The sequence below is a fragment of the Protopterus annectens genome, chromosome 8.part0, assembly GCF_019279795.1.
Source record: "Protopterus annectens isolate FY-2018-M chromosome 8.part0, PAN1.0, whole genome shotgun sequence".
NCBI lineage: Eukaryota > Metazoa > Chordata > Ceratodontiformes > Protopteridae > Protopterus > Protopterus annectens.
In genome coordinates, this window is record NC_056741.1 from 1,436,235,064 (window position 1) to 1,436,262,389 (window position 27,326).

At 43.1% G+C, this 27,326-nt stretch overlaps 1 protein-coding gene across 1 annotated transcript in view; it reads left to right on the forward strand.

The window, feature by feature from the left end:
- SORL1 (sortilin related receptor 1) overlaps positions 1–27,326 on the forward strand; it is a 5,131,225-nt gene that overhangs the window by 5,050,371 nt on the left and 53,528 nt on the right. The window contains exon 47 of the mRNA XM_044081038.1: positions 18,342–18,554. Within this exon, the coding sequence (XP_043936973.1) occupies positions 18,342–18,554 (213 nt within the window). The remainder of the gene's footprint in view (positions 1–18,341; positions 18,555–27,326) is intronic.

The window sequence follows — 27,326 nt, forward strand, 5'->3', positions numbered from 1 at the left end:
AACAAGATGGCAAGACCTTGTCTGCCATTGGTGTCAAGACACTCCACTCCTCAGTGATTTTATTCCAGAAATCAGAGGAGCAGAAAGATCTGGAAAAAGAAATCACAGGGTTCTTTCCAGGATGCACGTGCCGAGTTTTCCCCTAGAGGCAGAGGGGGAAACTCCTATGGAAGATGGCCCTTTCAAGGCAGAGGAGGTCAGCGAAACCGGGGTTCCAGAGATTTGTTCTCTGGCCAACCCTATCAGTGCTCCTGAAGCATTGTCTGACTGCTCACCTCTGGAAGTGGTCAGTGTCATTTCTCCTTGTACCTTGCTGCCTGGCAAAAGAAAACTGACTCTTGGGTACAACAGATTATATCCAGAAGCTGTCAAATCCCCTTCCATCTTTGCCCAGTCTCATCAAGAGTGTTGCCCAATGTTCCACCCAGTCAAAGGGAGACAGCAGCACATGAAATCAAAAAGCTGCTACAAAAAATTAATCCAGATGGTCCCCCCAGACCAGATAGGATTCGGATTTTATTTACGGTTCTTTTTAGTGCCAAAAAAGACGGGACTGGAGACCAACTCTGGATCTCAGTACACTAAACAAATTTGTAAAAAAAGAGAAATTCCAGATGGTCACGGTTCAGTCTGTCCCTCCTCTTCTGGAAGAAGACAATTGGATGTTCTCTGTAGATCTTCAAGATGTGTATTACCACATAAAGATGGACAAACGCTCAAGAAGATACCTCCACTTCCGTAATGGAGCCAGTCACTACCAGTTTCGACCCTTACCTTTCGGTCTCTCTACAGCCCCCATAGTGTTCACAAAATGCATGGCAGTGGTTATCACTCACTTGCGACTTCAAGGATTCCAGGCATTTCCATATCTAGATGACTGGCTCCTTACCACCCCCACCAAGCTTCTACTGGAAGAAGCCCTACAGTATACTCTCTTAACAGCTCGAAGCCTGGTAATCGGTATAAACTGTGAGAAATCCAACACAACCCCAACTCAGTCTTTGGAATTCATAGGGGTACTGTTGGACACGAGAAATTGCACAGCATCCCTTCCAGAACACAGACTTCAGATAATAAGACAACAAGTTCAGCTGCTGCTCTTTCACCACAAATCCCCACCTCGATCTGTACTTCAGCTACTGGGGTCACTGGCAGCTTTGATTACCATTGTTCCCCTAGCCAGATTCCACATAAGATTTCTTCAATGGTACCCTCTACAACATCCTTTGTCTTTTCAAATAAGTGTGACTCAGAGATGCAAGCAAGATTTACTCTGATGGATGTCTCGAAATCCCCAACAATGGTTCCACCCTTTCACCCCCCATCAAGCAATAGCCACGGTGCCCACTGACGCCTCCCTGATGGGGGGGGAGCTATGTTAGGGAAATTCGGTCCAAGGCACCTGGTCAGAGACAGAGGCCCTTGTGCATATCAATGTCCTTGAACTGAGGGTGGTGCTTCTAGCATTGCACGCATTTCACTCCTTCCTTCCATCAAGGACTGTTGCGATCCAATCAGATAACATGTCAATGGTCTTGGTACATCAACAAACAAGGGGGCACCAGATCTTACCCATTATGCCAAGAGGCCATGAGAATATGGCAATGGGTGATAGCTCACAACCGCTTTCTGAATGCAACACACATTCCCGTGAGCTCCAACGTGATAGGAGACAAATTGAGCAAGTGCATTCTACAGCCTCACGAGTGGTTCCTCAATCCTCTGATAGGGGCAAAAATCTTCCACTGCTGGGGCCAGCCTTGCTGCAACCTGTTTGCCTCCCCAACCAACTACAAGTGCAGCAACTACTTTGCCCTGATCCCCCCTCGGGGACAGTCACCAAGGGATGCTCTAGTCCACGCTTGGCCCTCGGGTCTTCTTTATGTCTATCCTCCTCTTCCCCCGATTTCTAAAGAAAGCACAACAGTTGAAGAGCAAAGTGATATTGGCCTCGACAAGTCTGGTTTCCCTTTCTCTGGCCTCACCTGCTAGATCAACCATGGATCCTCAATCCATCACCAACGTTGATCTCCCATCTGCAGGGTCTGATTCACCCCAATGTATCAACCCTGAGACTAACAGCTTGGTTTCTCCACTTCCTATGATTGCCAGTCATGAAAACCTTTCGTCCCCTGTGCGCAGTATTCTTATTGCATCTCATAAATCGTCCACCAGACTAATCTATCTTAACAAATGAAAGAGGTTCTCTCTATGGGCAGCAGATAAGCAAATAGACACCTTGTCAGCCCCAGTCTCGGTGGTATTGGATTACGTATCACATCTTTTCCACTCTGGGGTGTCTGCCTGTACTATCTGTGTACATTTAGCTGCCATCTCCAATTTTCTTATTGGCTTTCAAGATTCTTAACTTATGTCAGACAGACTCTGTAAGACTTTCTTGAAAGGGGTTATCCACCTAAAACCTCCCTTTAGAGAACCCGTACAACCTTGGGATTTGATTTGGTTCTGCAAGCTTTAACAGCTCCACCCTTTGAACCTGCATCCTCTTGTGCTGCAAGATATCTCTCTTGGAAAACTTTGTTTCTGATTGCAGTCACATCATCCAGGATATTGTCAGAACTTCAGTCCTTATGGATCAAATCTCCCTATCTTATCTTCCCTAAGGATAGGGTATAACTGAGAACCAATTCTACCTTTTTACCAAAAGTGGTGTCAGAGTGATTAACCAATCTATTGATCTCCCAGTGTTCTTTCCTAACAAGGGAGAGTATTGCCTGCACTCCTTGGATGTCCACAGGCAAATACGATTTTTTCTGGACAGAACAAAATCTACCCATAAATCAGACCAACTATTTCTGGCTTTTTCTGGACCTAGACGGGGTCATCCTGTATCAAAAGTTACATTGGCTTCATGGTTGAGAAATTGTATCACCTTTATCTACAACAAAAACAATCTCACCTTGCCTCATAGAGTCAAACACATTCTACAAGATCTGTGGCAACTTCAGCAGCTTTCCATGCTAAGGCTTCCCTCAATTATATTTGTTCAGCTGCAACTTGGGCCAAACCTCATACCTTTATTCTTCATTACAAATTTGACTTGGTCTCCAGAGGTAGAGCTTCCTTTGGTTCCATGGTGCTCAGGAATGTCCTTCCATGAGGGCCACCCAGGAATACATGTAGCTGGGGACTCTGTCCCATCAGTAAGGAATGAACGAAGATTAACATCAGATAAAGAAGTTATGTCTTACCATAACTTTCCATCTGTGCTGTTGATCTTCGTTCATTCATTACTTCCCACCCTCTGTCCCCCATCCGGAGGTTCTTGGTTGATCTCATGTACTCCTTTCTTGTAGGTCTGTTATGACTAGAGGTAGCCTCTACTTTTATCTATCAACTTGCAAACTCGATCTGAGGTAACAGGGATCAGAGCATTCTGGGTAGGACCTTGGCTCGAGAGTTTTTGGCTGACGTGAGCTTGATATTGGCCGGCTTGGTTCCGAGGACAGAACCGATAACCCATCAGTAAGGAATGAACGAAGATCAACAACACAGATGAAATGTTATGGTAAGACATAACTTCTTTTTTTTGACTTAGCCATGGAACAAACAACTGTTCCCATGGTTGGTCCTATTTCCAGCCAAAAAAAGAAAAGAAAAAGTTAAACGGCCATTGCCATCATGACAGGATAGCAATTTTCCTGCACCGCAGGTGGCTGACTCTGCTGTGGACAAAGCTGGTTCCTCAGACCACTCATCTTTTTCCCAGATCCCTCTGGTGTTATCCATAGAGACAGTATGGACCAGGTGTTAGCCTTATCCTCTGCAAATGTTAGGGTCCCCTCAGTGGGCAAGGGAGATCCACTCTTGTCAGTCTTGGGAGAACAGGCAGTGAAGGTGCCCCTGCTTAGCTAAAATGTTGTGTCCATCCCTGCAGAATCATCTGATGCCATTAATAATCCTATTTGCCTCAACATTCCTATCAGAAAGAAACAGAAAAGTAAACATTTATCATCTCCTGCACCACTTTCACCGGACAGGAGTAGTTTATTATGTCTGGCTAAGGGTCTTTTACAGGTTATTGACCCTTTTTATCAGCTGGTTTCTAGTAAAAGAAACCGGGATTCCTCTTTTCCTGATGAAATATAAATCTGGAGAGGAAAGCGATGTGACAGATACAGGTTTTTCTTCTGTACATTTTTAATTCAAACTCAGCATGTCATCTGAACCTCCCTTTCAGAGATTTTCTTTCTCTAGAACTGTTTCCAGAATGTGCCATTGTTTTCAATGGGGGAACTCAAGGTTATCAGTCCCTTAGAAAATACTATGAGCTGTTATAACTGGACTTTGAGGAACCTCCTGTAATCCCCCCACTACTGTCAGCATTGGAGAATGTGTTTGAGACAGCCTTCGGTTTCCATGACAGTCAGCCTGCTGCACCTAGGAAATCAGATAGAGTTCTACAAAGTTCCTGAATCTTCCAAATTTTTATGCACTTATCCTAGACCTGAGCCAGCAGCTATAGCTTTAGTTAATCCATTTGCTGCCAAGCATACCTCTCAACCTCTTAGAGCAAGAAATCTAGACAAAGCCATAAACAGTTGGGTCACAGAGGTCCAAAAATAGGGACAATTTTTAAATAATGCCCTTACACACTTAAGTTGATAGAGTAACAGGTTTGGTTTTTGAATTGACGTGAATTTTTCTGAAGGGTATGAAGCCTGAAACTCAAATTTTTGTGTCATTATATCCTGACTTGAATCCTCAGTGATTTGCTACAACCAAAACAGTTTTTTGAGAAACGGACCAAAAATGTGAGCCAGAAATCTGGACATTTTTTGAAAATCTAGACAGTTGAGAGGTATGCTGCCAAGTATTTTGTTAATTGTTATCCTCCAGACAAGGATGGTAAAACAGTTGACAAGTCTGGAAAAAAGTGCACGCTTCATCTTTAATTTTTAAAATTTTGAATTCTCGGGCTAATATGTGAAAATTTATTCTAATTGTGAAAGTATGAGGAATGTTTTATCTGTGAAGAAAAATCTTTTTGCGTTGGTTATTTTCTTTATTTTCTCAGGTCATAACTAATTGTTTAAAGTGTTGATACTACATCCAGGACTGTTGCCACTTGTACTGTGTTAAAGAGGTTTTCCTGGCTGCATTGCACAAACCTCCCTGAAAATCTGAAAAATTATATATTAGATTCTCGTTTGGACAGAAATTTAGTTTTAGAACCCCCTGCTGAAGAGGTTATAAAATGCAAGAAATCTGTTTAGATTTTTCAGCTGTTTATCTCTAAATTTTCCAAGGGATTTTCTGATCTGTTGTCCAGTTTTGGCAAGAAACTAAGTAAACAATCTCAGCAAAATGCTGGTAAGCAGACATTTAAAAAAACAATGGCAGGGAGATTCCAAGAAGAAAGCAGGAACATCCAGAAAAAAGAAAAGACAAATACAGCAGAAAAACTGTATAAGGAACCCCCCCCCCACACCCTTAGTCTCTTACTTTTTCTAGAAAGTCTGAATCTCCATTTCTGTCTCTGATAACAGATTGTTTCAGACAAATGTGTTCTGAGGCTGATTCAACAAGGTTACAGATGATAACTGGAAGAAATTCCTCCATTCTAAGGAATTATTCCACATCCACCAAATCAAACCCCTCTCTTCCTTCCTATCCCACAGCACATGCTGCCTTGGGGGTTAATCAAAGCAGTTCCTCCTTCCCAGTTGGGAAAGGGTTTTTATGTAAGAATGTTTTTGGTGCCAAAGAAAGAAGATGCTTAGAGACCAGAGGTTCATAGGAGATTACTAGGGTAATGACTTTGCAAGTCTAGCCTGTTTTACAGAGATTTTACCAAATTTACTGTCCCTGGGGGAAATATATCAAGGGTCTGTGGGGTTTTCGCTATTTTTACAGATTTCGTCTGTCTGTAAGGGGCATGGGTGCCACCCCAGGAGTGAATTTGCAATTCCCATCCATTAGTCCAGATTGCGCTTGAAGATGGTTGGGAGGGTCTCTACTTCATGTGAATAGCAAGTCTGTTCCAGAAGAGGAGCAATCTTTGGGACACATAATCTCTGTCTCCAGCATGATCTATTCATGTCAAAGATCAGGTTTATGTCTATGGAGCGGGTAACCCTTGTGCTTTTAGTTTTGTCAATATGCAACATTTCCATCAGGGCTGGGTCATAGACTGCCTTGTAAGTCAGCCACAGATCAGACCTCAGATTGGTCCACATACATGTTAGTTATACCCCACATTTTTTGGTGAGAAACCTCTGAAGACGCTCCAACTGTTGCAGGTGCCTGGCAATGTGCATGCCAAAGAGTGCATTGTACTCGGTTGTTGGTCTGATGAGGGCTAAGTACAGTGGTACTATGTCATCTTTAGATCTGGATGCTATGCCTTTACTTACAAACTGAGCCACATAGAAGGATTTCCTTATCACCACGGGCACCTTGTGGTCAAAGTTCAGATTGCTATCTAAGTGCCCATATGTCTCACCACCAGTTCTGGACCTTTACTTCCTAAACTAGTATGTGATATTGGCAAGTTCAAAATGCTTTCACTTCACAGCCTGTTTTCTCTTCCTCATTTGAGATTTTGTAACCTTAGATTTCAAAGACGCTTCTTACATTCCTATTCATCCAGATTTCAGACTATTCTTAAGCTTGTGTGTGTCTGGATCACATTATCCATTCCCTGCCTTAAACTTTGGGCTGTCCACTGCTCCAAGAGTGTTCACAAAGGGTCTAGTTCCTGTTATAACTCGTTGCAAGCTAATGGGTATCCACATTTTTTCATATTTAAAAAAGTTTTTTATCTTTGCAGAGTCTTTTTCAATGCGTCAAGAAACTTACTTGGGTGAGAGATTTTCTATGCACCCTGGGATTCCAAGAGAACATTCAAAAGTCTCTCTTGATTTCATCACACAGGATTGTATTCCAATTTCACTCTTTTACCCTCATTTTATCTAACTAGCTCTACCCATTGGGTATTTCTTATACCATCGTTGGTATGCCCTCTCCTTACCCTTGTGGTATTGCTTAATACCATCGTTGGTATCTTCTTTCCATTTCTTCTTCCTTCTTACTTTTTAGGTACTAGTATTTTCTGTGTGTATGGAAATGTCTGACAAAAAAGGGACATCGGGGTTTAAACATTGCACCTCTTGCAGTGGTAAACCCCCTAACTGCGCCTTGCACGACGACTGTGCTTATTGTCTGGGGGTTTCTCACCTCTCTGTTAAACCTCCTTGCCAGATTTGTCAAAGTTTTAGTCAGCAGACGCTGAATGAAAGGAAAAATAAATTGATTTTGAAAGGCCTTTTAATTTCTCCTTTCTCAGAGGCCCTTTCTGTGTCTGAGGTCTCAACCCCTCCAGTGAAGGACAAGAAACGTCCCCATTCGGATCCCTCTTCACCGGCTGGTGATAAGGGCAAGTCCTACGAATTATCGGATTGCTTCATTGGCTCCGATTACGAATACTGCTTCCGTTCCGAGCTCTGCTCCATTTGGCAGATTGACCGAAGTCATGGACATTACAGGACTTTCAACATCGGTGCCACCTTCGGCACCGACCCTGCTTTCCATGTCAACTACGGCTCCGACCTCACCTTCGACAACAGCTACGGCACTGACTTCACCTTTTACCTCACCAAAATCAGTTTTGACACACGCAATTCCTTTGGAACCAATAACTTTGACTCCGAGTGCCTCCTCGGCACTGAGTCCTTTTTCTACTCCGCTGATTCCTTTACTACCTGTCTCCAAATTAGAGATTATGGTGCCACTAGCTCAGACACCACGGATCCGATACTCCCGTTCATTGGATCCATTCCTAGGTCAGATGTGCAGCCCCTTTCTGGACCGACCCGACTCCCCTTCAGGAGTGTCCATGAGGTCCACCAGGAGTCTTTCCGAATTTGATGTGGTGCACCTGTTGGATCAGCTGTTGACAGCCAGAGGGATAATAAATGTTCCTAAGACTCACCCCCCCCCCCCCATTTGGGGTTTGGGTCTGTCTCTCCCAGGACTCTGACTTATACTCCTCCTTTAGATCCATCTATTCCGAAGCCCATTGCTTTGACGGCCTTTGTGGAAACCCGTTCCTCGGCACCGACATTGACTATCACTGAGGCTTCGAGGCCACCCCTTTAGGTTTCGGTTCCATCAGAACCATCCCTTCCTCCTACTCATGGTTGGGGAATGGGGAATGGAGTCCTCTGTCCTAAGCACAGTTCTGAGTGTTTTATCGGTTCCATCCTCTGATCTGGGGATAACATCTGCCACAATCTTGTTTTTGAGGCTCCATCCCTGGGAGTGGGTCCAATGGAGCGGGGTGTGACCCCGGTTCCGAGGTTGTCCTCAGTTCTGGGCTCTCATTCCTGTTCGGGTGGGCCTGGTTCTGGGTGATGGCGAAGGTGCTTGCTTCAGGAAGCACTCCGACGTCGTAACTTCACACTGCTCCTGCTGAGCTACATCTACCACGGGCCACCTCCCCAGGACACCGAGAGCAGAAGCCTCAGGAAACCCCAGTTCAGTGTACCCATCCTTCCGAGTCTTCCTCAGATATTCCCACTGAGGAACTTCCTCAGAAGAAGGCGTGTAAGAGGAAACACATTGACTCTCCTGAAGAGTCTTTGACAGAGGATACAGACTACGATGATGGGTACGGGTCCCCATGATCACCCGCTGTCGGAGACATCATGGAAATATTGAAACAGAGGGGTGGCTGGAAGCCCTCTAACCCTTCCTCGGAGGAGTCTGCCCTCCTGCAGGCTTTTTGTTCTCTGCCTTCTACCTCTTGGGTGACCCCCAACTGCCAACGATTTAGTCCAGCTCATCGTGCAGCGAGCATAGCAGAACCCTGACTCGGTTGAGACCATTCCCCGGAGACCAGATAAGGTCCCCCCCCCCCGGAGCACCCCCACTGGTCCAGAGGTTTGCCAGTTGACGCTATGGTGGTGGCAGCGGCCACTAAAATGGATCTAGCGAAAGAATGTTCTACTGTTCACCCGCCCAACAGAGAGTCCCGCACTGTGGACATACTGGGAAAGCAAGTTTTTGCTTCAGCGACCTTTGCTGTCAGGTCCTTGAACTACTTGGCACATTTCACGAGAATCCAAAGAGATTTGATTACCGAAATTTCTGGAGCCCTCGCGGGTCAAGTTTCTGACGGGGCATGAGACAAGGTTGCCTCTCAGCTTGCCACCTTTGAATCTATCTCCAATTCGTCCATGAGGTTGCTCTCCCACGCAACCGAAGGGGCAGCTAGAGCTGTGGCTGCAGGCATAGTCATGTGGCGCCATGCCGGGATGCACATCTGTGACCTTGGGGACTTCTTCAAGTCCTCCTTTTTGAACACCTCTATTGAACCATCTTCCTTATTTGGTTGTAAAGTAAAGGACACACTGGCCAGGTGCAAGCAGGATGGAAAGACTTTGTCTGCCATTAGCCTACGTTTCTCCAAGCCCCAATGTTCTTTTTCTAGGAACCAGAGGAGTGCGAAAATCTGGCACAAGAAATCTCAAGGTCCTTTCCATAACGCATGTGGTGGGGATCCCCCTAGAGGCAGAGGGGGTTCCAGTGGTGGAAGACTCCCCTTTATGGGCAATGGGGGTCCCCAAAACCAAGATCCAGGGATTCATTCTCTGGGCGGTCTTATCAATGCTCCTGAAGCGTTGCCTGATTGCTTTCCTCTGGAAGCAGTCTGGGCTCATTTTTCTCTGCACCAAACTGCCTGGTGCTCTATCTCAAACGATCGATGGGTGCAGAGAATAATCTCCAGAGGCTACTACATCCCTCTATCCTCCCGTCCAAGATCTACAAAAAACCTTCCCAATGTTCCGCCCAATCAAACTGAAGAAGCAGTTTTAGAGATAAGAAAGCTGCATCAAAAAAAGAGTCATCCAACCAGTCCCTCCAGACCAATGCGGATCCGTTTTTTAATCAGGATTCGTTTTGGTGCTAAAAAAGACCCCGGGACTGGAGACCCATTCTGGATCTCAGCCATTTAAACAAATCAGTGGTTCAAACCAAATTCCGCATGGTCACTATTCAATCCATTCTCCCTTTTTTACGGGAGGATGTTTGGATGTGCTCGATAAACCTCTGGGATGCGTATTACCACATCAAAATGGACCAACGCTCCAGGAGTCTCCTTCGCTTCCGGCTAGAAGCCAATCATTACCAGTTCCGAGCCCTGCCATTCGGTTTCTCAACAGCCCCCAGAGTGTTCACAAAATGTCTAGCAGTGGTGACAGCTCATCTGAGACTTCAAGGATTCCAGGTGTTTCCATATTTAGATGATTGGCTCCTTTCCACCCCCACCAAGCGTCTTCTGACCATGGCCCTCCATTACCCACTCTCAGTAACGGAGTTCCTAGGCATCACTATACATTGGGTGAAGTCCAACTTACAACCTACCCAACAACTGTAATATATAGGGGCAGTTTTCAATACTCGAACATGCCTGGCATCTCTACCGGCTCACAGGCTTCAGAGGTTAAGATTGCAAGTACAGGTGATACTCTGTCAAAAAAAGGTGTCAGCAAGGGAAGTTCTCCAGGCTCTGGGGTCTATGGCTGCAGCCATTCCGATAGTTCCTCTGGCAAGATTACACATGAGACTGTTACAAGGCACGTGGTCGAGCTTAGAGGCCAACCTGCATATCAATGTTCTGGAGTTAAGAGCGGTGCTGTTGGCGTTGCAGGCATTACATCCACTCCTTCTATCGGGAATTATTGTGATTCAGTCATACAGTATGTCAGTAGTTTGGTACATAAACAAACAAGGAGGAACCAATCCTACCCCCTGCATCGAGAGGCCATGAGAATTTGGAACTAGGCGATAGCTTCCGACTGCTTTCTTATAGCAGGAGTTCCAACGTGATTGCGAACAGGCTACGCAGATGCATTCTCCTTCCACATAAGTGGTCTGTCAATCCAAAAGTGACGGCAGAAATTTTCAGCCGATGGGGCCAGCCTTGCTGCGATCTCTTCGCCTCCCCTTCGAACAACAAATGCAGCAGCATTTTTGCCCTCTTTTCCCCAGAAGGGGAGTCCCCGAGTGATACTCTGACTCACGATTGGCCAACGGGTCTCCTCTATGCTTATCCTCCAATTCCCTTGATACTCCTATTTTTAAAGAAAGCAATTTGGTTGAGATGCAAGATTTTTCTCATTGCCCCATTCTGGCCTCGTCAAGTGTGGTTCCCCTTCCTCCGGCCTCACCTGTTACAACCTCCATGGATCCTGGGCACTCATCCAGACTTAATTTCTCACCCCCAAGGATTGACCCTCCCAAATCTGTCCACTCTCAAACTTAGAGCTTGGTTTCTCCACTTCTATTAGTCACCAGGCAGGAAACCCTTTCCTCACCTGTTCACGATATCATTCTGGCCTCCCATAAGCCATCCACCAGAAAATGTTACAGAGATAAATGGAAAAGGTTTGCTCTTTGGTCTAAAGAATGGATGCTAGATCCCTTTTCAGCTCCGGTCTCTGTTATACTTCAATACCTTTCTGGGTTTTTTTTTTGAGAATGGAGCATCAGCTTCTACCATACGAGTCCATTTAGCAGCTATTTCCAATTTTCATAAGAGATTAGAGGGCACTCCACTTATCTCCATCCACCTGTGCAAGACCTTTCTCAAAGGAATGTTTCATACCAGACCTCCAATCAGACGTCCGTTAGAGGCATGGAATCTCTCCCTAGTATTACAGTCTCTCTCTTTACCCCCTTTTGAGCCTGCTGCAAAATGTGATCTCAAATTCCTATCATGGAAATCTCTATTTTTGGTAGCTGTCACGTCAGCTAGACGGATATCAGAATTGTTCTAATCCAGGCAAAGACCCCCACCCTTACCTTCCCCCCAACCTAGACTCTTAACCCAACTCTACTACCGTCACTACTAACCACAATCAGAAATAGCTAGTTGTCTTTACATACTTTAACATCTTGTCTGACAACTTTATTACTAATATTATAAATGACAAGAAACTATCTTAACTTGCAACATTTACTGTATATACTGTTGATAATCAATATCTTGTTATTGTATTAAAGCCAACAACCTGTAATGTTGTTTACTATCGCTGCAACTTTGTATCTCTTTTTATCATATACATGATGTGGAGCTTTTCTCCCCGGGCATCTGCTGAAAAAGGACCTGCATCCAGTCATAATTTCCCGGTAAACAAATGTAAAGACAGAGTATCACTACATACTAATACATCTTTTCTCCCCAAAGTGATTTCTGTGTGAGCCAATCCACTGAACTCCCAGTGTTTTTCCCAAACTATTCCAATAAAGGAGAATACTGTCTACACTCATTGGACATACATAGGACACTACATTTTTATTTAGACAGGATTAAATCTGTCCGCAAGTCAGATCAACTTTTCATTTCTTTCTCTGGCCCAAAAATGGGATATGCTGTGTCAAAAGTCACTTTATCAAAGTGGCTCAGAGATTGTATTGCCTTTTTCACATTCACGTACAAATGAGCCTAAACCTCACAATATCAAATCACATTTAACTAGAGCTATAGCAACTTCTTCTTCTGTTGCTTTTCACTCCAGAGCTTCTATGGACGACATTTGCGCAGCAGCCATTTGGGCTAAGCCTCACACTTTCATAGGTTCATAGGTTCATAGGTTTATACTAGGCTATCTGCCCCAAGGCATTTATAAGCCTAGCCCGAATTTTTGTGGCTTACGCCACCCCTTATATGAAAAAATACTGTACCCATTAGTTTGTTTGCCTCTGTCCAGCAGTGACACAGAGATGATTTACGGGGTAAACCTACGATCTCCCATCCACAGGTCAAGATTTCTCTTGAACAGAGCCAGCGAGGTGCTCTGCCTCACATGGACCGGGACTCTATTCCACAGCATAGGGAGTCTCTGAGTGATAAATCTATCCCTCCAGCACATCCTATTTATATCCGTGCTAAGGTTTAAGTCGCTTGCTCTAGTGGTTTTGGTGGATTTGGATTTTTTGAGGTGGAGCATGTCCATTAATTCCGGGTTGGACATGGCCTTGTATGTCAGGCACATGTCACCTCTGAGCAGACGGTATGCGACTGAATAGAGCTGGAGTTTCTTCAATCTGGCAGCATATGACAGATTTTGGAGTCCCTTTATCCTTTTGGTGAGAAACTTTTGGGGTCTCTCCAATTGCTGCAGATGTCGGGTGAGATACATCCCGAATGGGGCATTGTACTCTATCATTGGTCTGATAAGTGAAGAGTACAGGGGAACAATGACCTCACTAGATCTGGATGTGAATCCCTTCATGCTCAGGTGGGCAATGTAGAAGGTCTTTCTAACCACTTTAGCAACGTGAGTGTCAAAAGAAAGGCCACTGTCAACCTGGGTCCCCAGGTCCCTGATAACCTCTTCTGTGCTTAGTGGATTGCCACCTATATGGTAGCTTGGGGTTACCTTGTTTTTCCCGGAGGGTATGACTATACATTTTTTGGCATTTAACTTCAGGCCATGGCTCTGGCACCAGCTATCTGTTTTTGTGAGTCCCTTCTGAGGGATATCCGTGTCCGATGCACTTTCCACTATGGCGCCCAGTTTGCAGTCGTCTGCAAACTTTGTCAGCCAAAGACCTCCCATGTTGGCCTGTACTTCTGAGAAGTAGGTGCCGAACAATAGGGGGCCAAGGACCGAGCCCTGTGGGACACCACTTGTGACCGGCTTGGAGTCTGACATAGCGCCAGCAACTCTAACCCTGTGGGTTCTGTCCTTAAGCCAGTTTGCAACCCATCTTGTGACATATGGGTTTACATTTAAGCTGGTAAGTTTTTTTACAATACCCGAGTGGGGTATTGTGTCGAAAGCCTTTGCAAGGTCAAGGTAGGCTGTATGGACTGCCTTTCCCTCATCAATGGCCTTGGTGACTGTTTCGAAGAAGTCGACCAAGTTCAAAAGGCATGATCTTCCCTTGACAAAGCCAAACTGGGTCGGGTCCAATGTCTGCAAGTCCCCTATATCTTTGTTTATGAGCTCCATTATGATCCTCTCCATAGCTTTGCAGACTAGACTTGTTAAGCATCAAACATTACAAGTTGGATATGGTCTCCAGGGGAAGAGCAGCCTTTGGCTCAATGGTGCTCAGGAATGTTCTCCCATAAGGGCCACCCAGGCAGCTTGGGATTCTGTCTCATCAGTGATGAATGGGAAGAAGATTAACAACATCAGATAAAGAAGTTATGTCTTACCGTAATATTCCGTCTGTGTTGTTGATCTTCTTCCATTCATCATATCCCACCCTCCGTCCCCCACCAAAGGCTGTCCTGGTGGATCTCATGGGTTCTTGTGGTGTTCGCAGGGTTTTTGTGCAGAAATGGCCTCTGCCTTACTTCTATATGTCTTATGCAAACTCGAGCTGAGGTAACAGGGAGAAGGGCATTGTGGGTAGCAGCTTAGATGGAGAGTTTTTGGTGTATGCGAGCTTGGTATTAGGCCAACATGGTTCCGAGGGCTCTGAAACAAACCCATTAGTGATGAATGGAAGAAGATCAACAACACAGATGGAACGTTAATGGTAAGACATAACTTCTTTTTTTATGTAGGGCAAGCACAGTGTGTGAGAATGTTTGTCACTGGCCAGCCAGGTGTGTGTGTGTGTGTGTGTGTGTGTGTGTGTGTGTGTGTGTGTGTGTGTGTGTGTGTGAGTAAAGTGCCCCTGTCTGCTTAAAGTGACTTAAAAGAATAAAACTCTGTACCTTAGCTACAATTAACAATAGATCTGCTCCTCCAGACCAACTGCCAGCCTGCTTTATCTGTCTACAGTTTTGCAGAACATCTCCACTTTTGCCTCATTTATACCCTAACCTTGTGCAAATCACTTAATCACTGTTTTGAGGCAACTGGAAATTTGGTCTAAGCTTTTTGATGTGTCTGTGAAATGCCCTTATGGTGTACCTGAATGTTGACACTGTGCTTATTATTTAGCTGTGAATAAAAAGTACAGCATAAAGTCTTGTTAACTGAGAAAGCATTTTTGATTTAGCTTTTTTTTTTTTTTGGAGGCACATTACTGTGAAATGTACTGTGTATGGGCTACAATAGTTTTTCTAGCACTTGGAGCAGATGATTAAGGCTCTGAGCTTTTAAAGGCCTGCTTCCTTTAGTACAGGGTTTGATTCCTTCAGCTTTTATTTGTCTTTGTGACTGTGATCAAGTTACTTCACCAGAGTGTTCCTGGGCTGTTCCTAAAAAAGAATACTTGTGTCCAGTCGGCTGTTCCAAGCTGTTAGCAAATGCATTACACATCTGTATTTTGAATTCCTGTACCCTTTACATAGCCAGTAATTAGTTCTTCACTATATGCTATTTGACTAAGAAATCCCATCATGTCTGTTGTACTTTAATGGGTTGCCAGAAGCATTTTCAATAAGTGTGAGTTTCATAGAAAAAGAAGTTTACTGTTACTCATGCTTAGGATTGCCACCTATCCATTCTTTTCTGGACTGTCTGGAAATCAAACTGATTGTCCGGTAGTCCAGAAAACACTGTACAAACTCCGGTATTCTGTTTCAAAAAAAGAAGCAGACTGTTCGAGTTTAAATTGGCAGATTTACTATGCTTTTTTACAGAACAGCATAGTAGATGTGCAGAAAAAAGGCATCAGGAACAGAAAAAAAAGAGTACATTCCCCATCGGTTGACATTGTGATGACATCACAAAATGGATGGGAAGTGGGTTGGGAAGGGGCTGAAATGGGTGGAGTTATGCACTGTGCGAGGGGTGTAGCTTTGGTCTGGTTTTAGCAAGGGTTACCACCTGTCCCACTTTACGAGGGACGGTCCCTCTTTGGGCAGTTGTGTCCTGACAAAAAATTGCAAAAATGGCAAATGTCCTGAGATTTTAGGACAAAATGATTTCCTTTTATGTAATAGTTGCATAAAACAGTTATTCTGTATCTAAAATACCTAAATGTTATAAGAAACAGAATAAGCAACTAAAATGCTACAAGAATAAGCTTTTATTTAGGCAAAAAGTTAAGTTCTATCCTTTGTACTGACCGTGGGTATGTGTCGACCTGTAAAATCTGATGTTTGTACCAAACATGTCCCACATTGGCCATTTGAAAAGGTGGTAACCCTAGTTTTAGCCACAACAAAAGGTGGCAACTCTACTCATGCTAAGTCTGTTTCAATGTGAGACGTGTTTTGTTTAGTGAAGAAGCAAATTCCTGTAGACGTCACCACAGAAGAGAATGAGCAAGTTCCACTTGATTAAGAAGAAAATGAGCTTTTATTGATAAAACAAATAAAATACGATGAGCGCTTTTGGCTTAAACTGCCTTCTTCAGATCGTGTAATGTAAAGACCAGCAATGGTTTAAATAACATTGAAAAAACAATCATGATGAGGCTTTAGTCACTTCCTTTTTCCTTTGTTTTTTTACTTCCTATCACAATCACAATGTAGCATCAGTGAACTTTTATTTGCATGAGCATGGCTATAGTGCCAAATAGCAGTTTCAATCTATGCAGATAAGCTTACTAAGGCTGTATTGCGATTGGAAATAACAACCAATGTGAAGTATATGATTGGTTGTCAACAGAACAGTAATTCTGAACCCTTAGTAGAACATAGTAACATCTTGATTGGATATAATACCATTAGTTAGACAAATGATTGGCTAACATCAAAGCACCGCAATTATAAGATCTTGTTCTCCTTAGCTCATGCATTGCTTCTTCTGTTTTCCCAGCCTGAGACACTTCAGTGTGAGTGGGATATATATTCTCATTTTACTTGTTTAGTGAAAGTATGTCAAGGCGTTTGCTGTAAAATATTAAAAGTTTTAAATTAAATACAAATTTGTTATTATTGTAAAAAAAAGAAAAGAAAATAGCATGCCGACTGAAATGTTTTCTTGTAATTGGGGAGAGACAGACAAGTAATGGAATATTAATATGGCTGTGGAGGAATCCACGACCATGCTTAGGGCCCCGTTTGACCATGATCCAGCTCTGACAGTATATTCATGTCTCATTATCTGTCTGCTTGCCTGCAGTTGAGTGATGCAAATTCTGAACTGTCTAGTTATTCTTTTTGGCTGAATTACCTTGGCATCTAGCATCTTTGTCCTCCTACATGCTCTTTATCCACCTCCATGCCTCAGGTCTGTAAGCTCTACTGCTGTATCACATGTAGAGTACGTGATCGATGTCAGTCCCTCACATCTGCTCCAACCCATTGCTCTTGTTTCTGTTTTAGCTGTTTGAATACTTTCTGTATTGATTCCTAGTCTAACATTGTTTCTACCTGCCATGCAACTGCGAAATCCTTTTCTTTCTCTCTTGTCTTACTTTCCCTTGGGTATTCCACTATATTATTTGTCCTGTCATTTATGCCTACTTCTACATTATATTGTCATAATACAGTACTCAACATGTTGCATCCAAACTATTAATCTTTGAGATGGGTTCTACAAGGTGTCTGTTACCCCTCTTATCACTGTCTCTTGTTGTTAAATGGGCCCTTCTCCTACTTCAGATGTTCTGTTTTTGAGTATATTACAAGCTTAGATTTAATAACCTTCTCTAATGGTATTTATTTTGCAGGTTTTGCTTGCCCATGTTACAAAGCTAGATGAAACTGAGGAGCATGGGAACTGGCACGCACTTCTGGTCCAGCCGTGTTACTGTGTGTGACACTGGGGAGTGCATCTCACATTCAGGAGCCATAGCTTGTTAAAAAAAAAAAAAAAACTGCACTATGTACTCTTGGGAAAGTGATCCTACCTTTTATACTCTACAGATGATAGATATCCTGTTGAAGATTAAGTAATATATTGATTTTTCACATATCTATAACTTTTGTAAAAAAAAAAAAAAAAAGACAGGAGATGGGAATTACAGTGAATAAACATAAATTCAAAAAACATGCTTGTTATAAAATTATAGTGTATTTGATAAAATATAATTACCATGAACGAATAAACTTGGATGTGCACTGAATGTAATTGCAGTCTTTGATTTAATTCTGGTATATAGAAGTACATTACAGCATGGACAGCAGGTACATTTTTTGGTAAATGATACTTGGATTTTTTTTTCCCTGCTAAGTTTCCAATCTCATTATGGCTCCCAAAAATATTTTCTTGTACAAACACTACTGACTTATTTTACAGTTGTGCATCAGTAGTTGCCATTGAAAGATCTGAGGAAGCATGCATAGCAATTCTGTGAAAATGTGCCCTTGTGTTCCCTAGCCAAGAATAATAACATATTATGTAATTTTAATATTAAGTTATTGACTAGTACAGAGTGAGACTGCATATGTACCAAAATATTCTTTTAAGGAATGTTGTGTCATGTGTGGCCATAATTTAATTTATTTTTTGTTTCAGATTCTGGCACAGCAAGACTCACAAATGACAAGTCTACAGATGTAGCAGCTATTGTTGTACCAGTGTTATTTGTGTTGTTGATGGCAACTGTTGTAGGTTTCGTCATCTTGTACGTAAGACACAAAAGGCTTCAAAACAGCTTTACTGCATTTGCTAATAGCCACTATAACTCACGGCTTGGATCTGCTATTTTCTCATCTGGGGAAAGCTTAGGTAAGTATATTTGTATTACATAATGCAAATGCATTGCATTTGTAATCATTTTAAGCTCATTTGCTTTTTATAGATATAAAGGACACGTGATTTTAATTTATGAAAACTGCAGTTTCATTGTTACAGTTGATATATTGGCCTGATTTTGGTAATTAACCAGTTACTGATTTGGGGGAATAATTCTGTCTGTTACCTATCTAAACTTAATGTGATACTTTCAACTACATTCCATGTCAGATAGTTTTAGTGCACTTGACTGAATAAGAATAGACCAGAGGGTCATAGCTGTGTGAAAATTCTTTGAGGGTGAAAAAACAATCAACTTACAAAGCCTCCTACAAAACAAAAAGATTAAGCCTCAGCAAAAACCAGTCCACTCATCCACCTCTTGCTTACCTGCCATAAAGAGTCATCGTAAGCAGAAACACTCAAAATCTATCAGTTTGAACCACAGGAGCAATAAAAATGTTTTAGTGATAGGTGAGGCTGTTGTCATGCACAGTGGACAAAGAGAGAGTCCCAGTGAGTTGTCTTTCGGGCGCAGGATCTCCAACATTATTAGGGCCCTAAGTACCCTAGCTCTTGACAGATACGATTATGATATGGTAGTAGGGAGTGAGTGAATGACCTGAAATGTTGAACCCTGTGGGATATGCAGAAACATATGTCTGAACTTTCCAATGCAGGTAAGACCGTAGTCCTGAGTATAGTCCTTCCTTCATCTTGAAGGCACCTAGATACAAAAATAAAAGATAATTGGATTCAATAATTGGTTAAATAGCTGGTGTCATTCCAGGGGGATCCATTATGTGTCACCATGGAATGAGATGCTCAACTGTCCACAGAGCTTGCTTCACTAAGGATAGTCTGTACCACCTGTCTTTGCTGTCCTCGTAGTACCTTTTTAGTAGAGTCCAGTTGGACATTCCAGTGTAACAAATCAGTCCCATAATCAGATTGTGTAAAGGTGGCTTTCCTTAGTGCCAAAATTTAAACAATAAATCTTGAGGCACTCCCACATTTGTAAAAATCCATGTCTGCATAGTTACTAAATCTTTGATCCAGAAGTAAAGAGGGTACTCTCACTATGCCAGGGTTTTCACTCTTGTCAACACACACATTCCACCCAGGCAAATCCCTAGGGACTCAAATTGAACTATAGATCACTCTAGTTAGGATCAGTTATCAGAACATCATATTTGTCCCTTGCTGACCATGTAAGATTCCTCAATTTATTTGGGGTGACTTTAACCTACCCTTCAATAAACTGGGACACACCTATACCTCCTACACAGGATTTGTCCAAAAATTCTCAGTCTTAATGAACAAAAATTCCTTTAGTTTAGTTAGTAAACCTGCTAGAGGGTACATCATTCTTGACCTAATTTTGATAAATATGGTTGACTCAGTAACTCCTGGTACCTTCTTCCTCTGTGAAATCTAACGATAAACTTGTGACCTTCTCCTTTAAATTTCTAAAAGCGCCCACAGCAAAACACAGTGAATTTAAAGACTGCAAACATGCCAACCTCAACCTACTGTGTGGTGAAATATCAGACTTCACTTATGACTACACCTGCCCAGACATTAATACAGCAGAAGCTTCACTAAGGAATTCTCCACCCATTTTAAAATGCACAGAGCTAGCAGTCCTTACCAGAACCCACATATTGGGAAATTCAAAAACAAACCACCTTGGTGGTCCTCCCATCAAAAATAAACTATACAACAAAATTAGGAAACTCTTGTGAATTATTGTAAATCTCATCCTCTTAAGTATAATGCAAAAAGTAATTAAAAAACTTCACCCTTGAGGCATCTATTCAACACCCTGAAATATCTGAATCCCTTGCTCCCCCAATTATATCTAAAGATTATTTACTGCGCTAGCCGATCTAAAGCATTTACTGTATTCTTGTGCCTAGTGTCTGTGTTTAAGTGAAAAAAAAGACCCCCCCCAAAAAAAAATCCTTGTTTCCCGCCTCTTCGGAACTAGAATAGTCCAATTTTCAGGTATTGCTGAATTCTAGGCTGTGTCATAGGATAGGAGGAAGCTTCTTTGTTCACCAGTGAGAGTGGGGAGCTCTGAGCAGCCTATCTGTCCCTGGAGGAGTGGTCTCAGCCCAGTAACTAGTAGCTTATTGACCGTTTTGGGCCATTTCCTATCTCTTTCAAACTCCCTGCCTTAAAACCCGCTTTAGCGCGGTTTTGCGCTTGTAACAGACTCAGCACAGCTCCTCATGGTGTCCTGCAGAGTCCTACAAGCATCAGTGAGTGAAAGAGGGACTTTAACAGATTATAAGTATTTTTTTTCTGCTTTCCTACCAGCGACTGTTTAGTCTCGCCGAAAAGCGAGTTTTCTGAGTTCTGCAAAGTTGTTTTTCTGCATTTGTCTGCATTTTTTTTTTGTGTTTTGCACTTTAAAAGTTGGTTTTGCCTTGTTTAATTGTTGTAGGCTACACACTCAAGTGCGCTAGCTGATCTAAAGCATTTACTGTATTCCTCTGTGCCTAGCTTCTGTGTTTAAGTGAAAAATAAAGAAAAAAAAAAACAAAACAAAAAAATCCCCCAAAAAATCCTTGTTTCCCGCCTTTTCTGAACTAGAATAGTCCAGTTTTCAGGTATTGCTGAATTCTAGGCTATGTCATAGTTCCTGCGTTGCCCATATCCTTACTTGGATAGGAGGAAGCTTCGTTGTTCACCAGTGAGAGTGGGGAGCTCTGAGCAGCCTATCTGTCCCTGGAGGAGTGGTCTCAGCCCAGTGACTAGTTGCTTATTGGCCGTTTGGGGCCATTTCCTATCTCTTTCGAACTCCCTGCCTTAAAACCCACTTTAGTGTGGTTTTGTGCGATTTTGTGCATCGCGCAACGCCGTTTAAGCAGTTTTTAACAATTCCCGGCTCCACAAAGTCTGCTCTTCAATTTTTCCCTTAGAACGAGTCAAACTCTCAAAGTAAGCACTCAGCCTTCATTCTACAGCCCAGCACTTGCTCAAAATTCTCAGCAAGCACCAACACACTTTAGCACTACACCCCCTTATACTATCCAGAAGTACAAGGTTCCCTATTCGTCTATTCCAGTCAGTCAATAAACCAGTTCTTTAAACTATCCAGGCATGTCCAAAGTGTAGTTTCAGGTATACCCTCCAGTCCAGCTGGTGAATCAGGGAATCTTGAGGCAATGTTACAATTGCCTAATGTACACAGACAACCCTCTCCTTCTTCCAACAAACTCAAATATTTGTGAGAGATGCAACTATACAGCCAAACTGGAGGCTGAGCTCTCTCAACTCAGGACTGGCACAGTCAGTCAGGAGGAGAAGGAAACAACTCGCACCACACAACCAGTCTCACACCTGCCAAAGCCAAGCAACTGCTACCCCACAACAACTTACATGTATCACATACTTCATGAAGTCAGTGTGCCACACAGTCGCAGCCCCTAAGGCTAAATAACACACCTAATACGCTAGTAATTGGAGACTCTATTGTCAGGCATACTGACATCCCACTCACCCGACTGAACAAGGAGAGTGTCACAGTAAGCTGCCTGTCGGGAGCCAGGATCTGCCACATAACACAGGCACTCAGGTCACTCCACAGCAGGTACAAATATGAGACTGTCATTGTCCATGTTGGTGTGAACAACCTGAAAGATACCTGCCTGGACTACATGAAGAGAGACATAGAGGAGCTCTCTGATCATGTAGCCCAGGCCGGTATGACCCTGTAACCTGAGTAGCATATTGCCCTCACCAAGAATGATGCCGCAGTATAAAGACAAAATGATCAATTTTAACAATTGGCTAAGCTATTGGTGTCATTCAAAGGGAATCCAGTGTCAGTCAGCGTGGGATGACATGCTAGACAAGCCACGTTGCTTTGCCAGGGACGGCTTGCACCTCTTACCCTTAGGCTTTCAAATACTGGCTAAGGCTCTTGCCACTCCCATAGTGCCTTTTTTAGGCAAGGCTCAAAAGACAAACCCACCTCCATAGACAATACCAGAAACAAAAAACTAAGGGTAATGCTACTCAACGCCAGAAGTCTAAACCTCAAGATGCACGCACTCGAGACAGTCCTCAGTATGGAGAAAATCGATATCTGTGCAGTAACAGAAACCTGGTTCAAGGCTCCAGAGAGCACCCCAGCACTAACAGGATTCAACTCATACCATTCCTTTCGACCCAGAACTCGGACCGGAATACTAAAGGCGGGGGGGTATCCATTTTCATCAAGGATACCCACACCTCCAGGTTAGTGGCACTGCACAAGGCAGCAGAAACCATCCATGTGCAACTAACAGTAGGTAAAACTGCTTTTCAGTTCATAGCCTGCTACAGATCACCCACCTTGTCTCGGGATCCCCACGTGGCATTCCTGAGAAAATTGGAGAATATGAAGGTCTCACCAAACACCATGATATTGGGGGATTTCAACTACCCAAACATTGACTGGGAAAACTACTTAAGTCCCAACTCTTTTGCCCAATGGGTCCTGGAGTTTATAAACTCAAATGCCATGGAACAAATGGTCAACACTTCCACAAGAGGGGACAACATACTGGACTTGGTCATCACCAAAATGGGGTCTCAATGTTCCACACCAGAGGTAAATCTCTCGTTGATAAGATCAGACCATAAACTTATCACAGTGGACATCCACATCCCGACCCCACCCCCAGCCAAGGAAACCACTGTGAAAAATTTCTCAAAAGCAAACTTCACACTTCTCAAGACAGAGGTGGAAAGTTTCAAAGCCCCTGGGCTAATGGAAAATGCTACCCAAACCACAGAATCCTTAACTAATGCACTCTATGAGCACCTACAGGAATGCATGGATCGTGCCATCCCAAGTAAATCCAAGACTCACTCCTCCAAGAACAGGAGATCAGTCTGGTGGATCCCGGCCATAAATAAGCTATACAACAGAAGGAGGAAACTATTACATAACAAGGCAAAATCCCAAAAAGGGAAGGCATCCTTGATCAGTACTAGCAAGAAACTTCGATCCCTCATAAAATCATCAAAGGCCAGCTTCGAAAGAAAAATCGCCAAAGACCCTAAAGATAATCACAAGGCGTTCTTTAGCTACGTCAAAAAAATGGGTGGCAGCTCCCAGATCTGCTCTGAGCTGGTGCAAAATGGCACAAAATACACTGAACTCACAGACATTGCCAACATCCTGGCAGACAGGTTCAGTGCAAACTCCCCCCCCCCCCCCCCCAAAGGGCCTGTGTCTATCCCAGAAGAATGCAGTCCCCCAGACATCATAGACACACAGGTGAAAGCAGGCCTCTCCAAAGTGAAAAACACAGCATCAATGGGACCAGATGGTATCCCGGGCTGCATCTTACACGAGCTCCAAAACTAACTAAACCCTCACATGAATTCACTGTTCCAACTTGGCCTTACCACAGGCTATGTACCCAAAGAATGGCATACAGCAACTGTGATTCCACTCCACAAAGGTGGCACCACAACGGATCCAGGGAACTATCGCCCTATAAGCCTGACTAGCCTGGTCTACAAGGCTATGGAGCGCATCATCATGGATCTCATAAACAAAGACATTGGGAACCTCCAAACACTGGTCCCCACCCAATCCGGCTTTGTTAAGGGCAGATCTTGCCTCCTAAACCTAGTTGATTTCTTCGAAACAGTTACCAAAGCCTTAGATGAGGGAAAGGTAGTCCACACAGCCTACCTAGACTTAGCAAAGGCCTTCGACACAACACCCCCACTCTGTTATCATAAATAAGCTTACCAGCTTAAATATCAACCCATATGTCACAAGATGGGTTGCAAACTGGCTCAGGGATAGAACTCACATGGTCAGAATCGCGGGTGCCATGTCGGACTCTAAACCAGTTACAAGTGGCGTCCCAAAGGGATCAGTCCTAGGACCCCTCTTGTTCGGTATATACTTCTCTGAGGTACAGGCAAACACGAGAGGACTGTGGCTGACCAAGTTCGCAGATGATTGCAAACTGGGAGCCATAATCGACTCTCTGGCTGACACAAGCATCCTCCAGAAGGGCCTTACAGAGACTGATGCCTGGTGTCAGAACCATGGCCTCAAGCTAAATGCAAAAAAATGCATAGTCATCCCCTTTGGGAAAAACAAAGTGCCCACAAACTACCATATAGGAGGTAATCCACTAATTACGGAAGAAGTAATCAGGGATCTGGAGACCCAAGTCGATAGTAACCTCTCCTTTGACAATCACATTGCCAAAGTGGTTAGAAAAACCTTCTATATAGCCCACCTAATCACAAAAGGGATCACATCTAGATCTAGAGAGGTCATTGTGCCCCTCTACTCATCGCTCATCAGGCCCATAATTGAGTACAATGCCCCATTTGGGATGTACCTTACCCGACACCTGCAACAGCTGGAGAGACCTCAAAAATACCTCACCAAGAGGATTGTGGGCCTCAAACAGATGCCCTATGCAGCTCGACTAAAGTAACTTCAGCTCTACTCAGTTGCTTACCGCCAACTCAGAGGTGATCTCTGCCTGACATACAAGGCCATGTCTAACCCGGAATTGTTGGACATGCTGTACCTCAAGAAAACCAGATCCATTACAGCTACACGCTCCAGGGATTTAAACCTTAGCACAACAATAAATAGGACATGCTGGAGGGATAGATTCATATCCCAAAGGCTTCCCGCGCTCTGGAATAGAATCCCAGTCCATGTTAGGCAGAGCCCCTTGCTGACCCTCATCAAGAGAAATCTTGATGAGTGGATGGGAAATCGTAAATTTGCTCCTGGGATCACTTCTATGGCCCTGCTGGGCAGAGGCTCAGGAATCTAGTCTAAAAGGGAGGCAAAAGCCAATACATTCTGGCTAGGCTTATAAATGCCCTAGGTCAGATAGCCTAGTACCTACCTATGAACCTAATGAAAGTCCTAACCAAAACCATTACCTAACAATATACTTGGTTGCCTAATTAATATTGTTAAATACATCCTTGCAGATAACACTCCTCAAACTGTTTTTAACATGAGTTTAGTCACTGGGTTTGCCCTTAATGACTGGTGCACAGCAGTGGTGATACCCCTTCATAAACATAGCCTTTACAGCTGACCTGGGTCACTACAGACCAGTCAGCCTTATAAGCCTCATCTGTGAAGCCATGGAAATATTATAACTGACCTCATAAACTGTGTTATCAAGAATATTGTTAGACTTAGGCTTCCAAAGATGGGTGCACATTGAGTAACAGCTTAACTCTAGCTCTCCCACTGAGAAAACAGAAAGTCAACAGAGAAGGCCAGTAGACTTTGGTGTTTATGTGTAAATTTCAGAAACTGACTAGTAAGTGTACTGCTGATTTTTCCAGTAGAACAGGGTGGATTGGGATTACCCAATTTGAAGGGGTAGTTCAGAGATGCACAGTTAAGGCTTCTATACATAGCACAAGCAGAAACCTATAATTCAAAGTGGAAAAGGATGATGATGAAATGGGGGTGGGGGGTGGGAGCCCAAGAAACAAGGAGAGTCTGGGATTTTGGATGCAGGCTTTTAATGAGAATAACAATCATATGGAATATTATATAATGTAAAGTAGCAGAAAGTATCCTAATAACTAAGCCAACATGGGAATGGAGAAAGGAGACACTACTAATAGGGATGACTGCAATTAGTGATGTAGACAATAGGCAAGAGAGGGCTTGAATTTATTGGAGAAAACTGGCAAAAGAACCAAGGTATTGGGAGCAAATAACTAGAGAGGGAAAGATGATAGAATAGGAAGACGCCAAGAATTTATTTGGACTACAGATTATACAGATTGCCTTCCCTATCAAGGATTGATATCAGAGTATAGGCAAAGAGAAAGAAATAAGAGGGTCCTAAACAAAAAAACAAACACTGGTGGAGTTTTAATAGAATCTAGAATAGAAGCTGCCTTTAAAAAAAGGAATAATTAGCAAAGCATAAAAAATATTGCATGATAACCATAAGAATCAATCAGAGGAGGTTAGAAAGGATTGGGAAGAGAGATTGGATAATCAGTTCACAAAGAAGCAGTGAGTGAGTGGTTTTTGCTATAATGCAATGTGGATCTGTTAGGTTTGCAAAGGATATTGTGGGTTAGTTGGTGTGTGTCTGTGTGTGTATATCATGACATACACACACACACACATATATGTATATATATATATATATATATATATATATATGTATGTATATGTATGTATATGTGTGTGTGTGTGTGTGTATGGGTCTACCTCAAAAGTATCAAAATGCTACATTGTTGAAGACCAGTTTATCGAGACAACATCAGTGAATCCTCTAAACATCAAACCCCTGGACCCACAAAACCTAACACCATGGTGAACCTGGCCTTTTCCCCACTGTAGTGTGATCTCAGAGTAGGAATATTTAGTTGGGGGGGTGTGAGGGACAAAGCCTCTCACTTTGGTGGGTTTTACTTGCTGCATTCTTTTTCTTTTTGTCCTGGTGGACAAGTGATTCACTTCCCGAGCTTAGGTTTCACGGTTCCAGGTGTTTGATCTTTAGAAGATTTGGTGATGTCGTCTCAATGACTGACCTTTGACGACGTGGCGGTTCGATATTGTGAAGTAGATCCATGTGTATATACCTGTGTGTGTGTGTGTATGTATATATCTATCTATCTATATATATATATATATATATATGTATATATATATATCTCTGTGTGTGTGTGTGTGTGTGTGTGTGTGTATCTGTGTGTATATACGCATATATAGTGCGTGTGAGTGTGTGCGTATAACTTCTG